Source organism: Pituophis catenifer, unplaced genomic scaffold, assembly GCF_029215685.1.
Source record: "Pituophis catenifer annectens isolate HBS135680 unplaced genomic scaffold, rPitCat1.0.hap2 SCAF_8, whole genome shotgun sequence".
In the NCBI taxonomy this organism is placed as follows: Eukaryota; Metazoa; Chordata; class Lepidosauria; order Squamata; family Colubridae; genus Pituophis; species Pituophis catenifer.
In genome coordinates this window covers 76,382,908-76,387,246 of record NW_027256888.1, presented here as the reverse complement: position 1 = coordinate 76,387,246, position 4,339 = coordinate 76,382,908, and the positions used below count along the sequence as shown (strand labels likewise).

Below are 4,339 nucleotides of genomic sequence, written 5' to 3'. Positions count from 1 at the left end.
GAGTAGAGTAGAGTAGAATAACAGAGTTGGAAGGGACCTTGGAGGTCTTCTAGTCCAACCCCGTACTCAAGCAGAAAACTATACCATTTCAGACAAATCATTGTCCAATCTCTTCTTAAAAACCTCCAGTGATGGAGTGCCCAATTAATGCCTTTACCATCTTATTCCAGTTCCATCATCTTTTCAATTCCATTCCTCCACTGTGGGGGCTAAAATCCACCCATCTTCAAGTCTCCAAGCCTGAGAAACTCAGGTTGCAGAAATAAATAAGGTTGGGGAAAAAAAAAATCTTTCCGAATTTTTCAGAACAAGTTTGGGAATCCCTAACTGTCCCACAAGGGAGCAGCATTTAACCAGCTTAATTTTTTTTATCATGCTTGGGGCAGGGGAGAAACAAAAACAAAGAAGAGCAAAACATTATTAGAACTTGAATGAGAAACCACGAGGAAATCTGTTTAGACTGGATGTTTTTGGAAAAAAAAAATTCATGGAAGAGAGGAATGATACACTACTTCTCCATATGCAGGGGTGGGCTACTGGGGGTTTGCACGAGTTCGGGAGAACCTCTAGCTAAGATTCTGTGCAGTTCGGAGAACCCCCAAATCCCACACCTGGCTGGCCCCTCCCACCCCACCCTCCCCTCCCAGGAGTCCCCACGCGGCCGGTTTTGGATGCAGGTAAGTGCAGGGCACGCACAGAGGCTCAGGGAGGGTGAAAAATGGGCCTGCCAGAAGTTTCGGAAGGCCAGAAGAGGGCCTCCGGGGCAGAGGTGGGTTTCAGCAGGTTCTGACCAGTTCTGGCGAACCGGTAGCGGAAATTTTGAGTAGTTCGGAGAACCGGTAGTAAAAATTCTGACTGGCCCCGCCCCCATCTATTCTCTGCCTCCCAAGTCCCAGCTGATCGGGAGGAAATGGGGATTTTGCAGTAACTTTCTCCTGGATTGGGGAGGGAATGGAGATTTTACAGTATCCTTTCTCTGCCACGCCCACCAAGCCACGTCCATCAAGCCACACCTACAGAACTGGTAGTAAAAATTTTTGAAACCCACCACTGCTCCGGAGCCTGGGGAAGCCGTTTTCGCCCTCCTGGAGGCTCAAGAAAGCTTCCGGAGCCCAGGGAGGGCAAAAAGCCCACCATGATGCAGGAGGACTAGGCCACACCCACCACGGCCACGCCACCCAGCAACCGGGCAGTGAACCCCTTGCTAAAATTTTTGAAGCCCACCCCCTGTTCATATGGATATGTCTATGTAGATTTCAAGAGCTGAGCTTGAGGGAGAAGCTTTACTTCTTTAACTGTCAGTTATTCATAGATTAAAATCTAAAGCAAGTAGTAGACAAATAGGTAAGTTCACAGGCCAAAAATTGCAGTGCAGGTAGTCCTTGACTTATGACCACAGTTGAGCCCAAAATTTCAGCTGCTAAGTGAGAGATTCGTTAAGTGGATTTTTTTTGCCCCATTTTGCGACCTTAACTTGCCACATTTGTTAAGTGAATCACTGCAGTTGTTACATTAGTGACATGGTTGTTAAGTGAATTTGGCTTCTCCCCACTGACTTTGCTTATCAGGTCGCAAAAAGTCTTCGGCCTACATTGCTTTACTTATTTATTTGGGTTATTTATTCATTTTGTGTAGCCTCTCAGTCCCATTGAGACTCTGGGTGGCATACAATGATATTAATGCAAGACCTGAATTTTCCAGAGAAATGTTAGATGACACAAGCTACAGACAGTCCTCATCTTACAACGGCTCATTTAATGACCATTTGAAGTTACAAAGGCACTGAAAAAAAGTGACGTATGAACATATTTCACTCTTATGACCATTGCAGCATCCCCGTGGCCATGTGATCAAAATTCAGATGCTTAGAAGTTGTAGCGTCCCGGGATCATGTGATCACCTTTGTGTGACCTTCTGACAAGCAAAGTCAGTGGGGAAGCCAGATCCGCTTAACGACCATGTTACTAACTTAAATAACTGTGGCAAGAAACGTCATAAAAAAGGGCAAAACTCATTTAACAACTCTTTCGCTTAGCAACAGAAATTTTTGGCTCAATTGTGGTCGTAAGTCGAGGACCACTTGTATTTTAGTTAAAAACAATACCTTGAAACACGAGGCCAATACTTGGATCTCAATTTGGCTAGATCTTTTGGGGGACCTGGTTTCCATGAGCTTCTTCTTAACTTTGGAGTAGAAATTGTACACAATAGTACCGTGTTTCCCCGAAAAAAAGACCCTGTCTTATATTTTTTTGAACCGTGAAATAAGCGCTTGGCCTTATTTTCGGGGAGGTCTTATTATTTTGAGGCACGTGGAGCAAGATGGGGCTCCTCTTGCCATCTTACCTGATATCCAGCTCTGCGTTTAAATATTTTCGGGGAGGGCTTATTTTTGGGGGGAGGCTTATTTTAGTGCATGGGCTCAAAAGCATGATTGGGCTTATTATCAGGGGAGGTCTTATTTTGGGGGAAACAGGATAGTTAGCTAGATTGATCCATTCGATTTTCTTTGGTGTCCAAAGTAGAACATTACAGACTAACAATCCAATGTTATTTGAGGGGAGAAAGTTCTACGCTTGGGTTAAATCCTCTCTACTAATTCCACCAAATTATTATAGTTGCTTCTCCTCTTCTAATGTGGATTCCTTTTCAGATATTGGTAAGTATGAGAAATGTTCAGGATTGAGTCCCAATAGTGATTTGTTTAAAATTGTCTTGCTTGAAGAATGACTGGGCTTTTCCAAAACTGTGAAATTGTGTGAGGGAATTGTGATAATCCCATTCCCGTTGGGTCACAACTCTCCTTATCCTAATCGCTGCCCAGCTGGTTAGGGACAAAGGAGTTAATAATAATATTTTCGGGGCTGTGAATTCAACACATCCTCAGCGTAACTTGCTCACGTTGACCTGTTCATCTTCTAGTTACTAACCTAGCTCTCTGCCCACCAGCCTTTCTTATATCAATGTAATATTTGATGTCACACTGGGCTACGAGTGGGGATTGCGAGCGTCTCATATAAGGTAATAAGCCGTGACATATACTGTATTTTTCAGACTATAAGACGCACCTAGATTTAGAGGAGGAAAACAAGAAACAAAATAGGTTTTGGCCTCTGCGCCAGTGGTGGGGTTTCTACCGGTTCGCTAGTGGTGGTGGCGGGAGGCTCCGCCCACCCGCCCAGACATCATCACGGACGCTCTGCGCATATCCTACCTGGCCCTCAGAAGCACTTTGCAGGCCAAAAGCAGGCCTGTTTTTGGCGAAAACGGGCCCGTTTTTGGCGAAAACGGGATGTGTGGAGCACTGCAGAGTGCTTATGGGGGCCGGGGAGGACAAAAACAGGATGCATGGAGGGTTCAGGAGGCCAAAAATGGGCCTATATTTGGTCTGTAAGACGCACCGAAATTTTCATCCACTTTTAGGGAGGGGGGGGAAAGTGCGTCTTATACTCCGAAAAATACGGTAATACTCATAAAATATAGCGCCGTGCCTGTTTGACTGAGGAAATTATGTGACTTTAAGTACTGCTTGTGCTTCTCTATGCTTTCAGTTTCTTCTGCAGATGTTGGCTGCAGGTCATTCTGACAAGATAGCAGAAGACAGCGAGCTTCTCTCCAGGAAGCTTTCGATGAAGGTCCTTCAAGAATTTAGATCGCACTCTTCCGCAACCATTTAAGTGTTAAGTTTTAACCTTTGTAAAACCCGAGCCAAAATGCCACCCACCCGACAGAGCTCTTGTACGCTCCCACTCGTCTTCCTCAGCAGCTGTTGAGTCAGTCACAGTGAAACGCAGAGAGAAATAAGCCAAGAAAATAATAGGAAAGTTCAGCCATGAAATGATTGGCCTTATGCGTTAAATGGGGACGGAAAGAGTTTTTTCAGACGAGTATGTTTCAGGAGGAGATTAATTTTAAATATAAAAGTAACATCTACAATGTTAGCACAATGGGGAAAAACCTGTGTATCTTGTTTTCACACTGGCGATGTTTAATAAAAAGTTTTTATTGTTTTATTATCTGTGCTTGATTCTCACATGTTCCCTAAAGGGGGTTGTTATATTTTTATAGTTTGTGGGAAAAGAGGAGCATTTAGTCCTCGTTTTTTGTATCCCACCTTTATTATTTTTACAAATAAGATGGCAAACATATCCCACACACCTTTCTTCTCCTATTTTCCCCGCAACAACGTCCCTGTGAGGTAAATTGGGCTGAGAGAGAGTGATTGGCTCAGTTACCAGCCGGCTTTCATGCTTAAGGCGGGACTAGAACTCACTGTCCACTGGTGATTGGCCCAAAGCCACCCAGCTGACTTTCACGCCTATGGCAAGACTAGAACTCA

General features: G+C 44.4%; 1 protein-coding gene across 1 annotated transcript in view; it reads left to right on the top strand.

Moving 5' to 3' along the window:
- The window catches only part of FAM47E (family with sequence similarity 47 member E), a 31,854-nt gene extending 27,956 nt beyond the window's left edge, over nt 1-3,898 (top strand). The window contains exon 8 of the mRNA XM_070949171.1: nt 3,552-3,898. Within this exon, the coding sequence (XP_070805272.1) occupies nt 3,552-3,677 (126 nt within the window). The 3' untranslated portion in view covers nt 3,678-3,898. The remainder of the gene's footprint in view (nt 1-3,551) is intronic.
- Nucleotides 3,899-4,339: the final 441 nt, after the last annotated feature.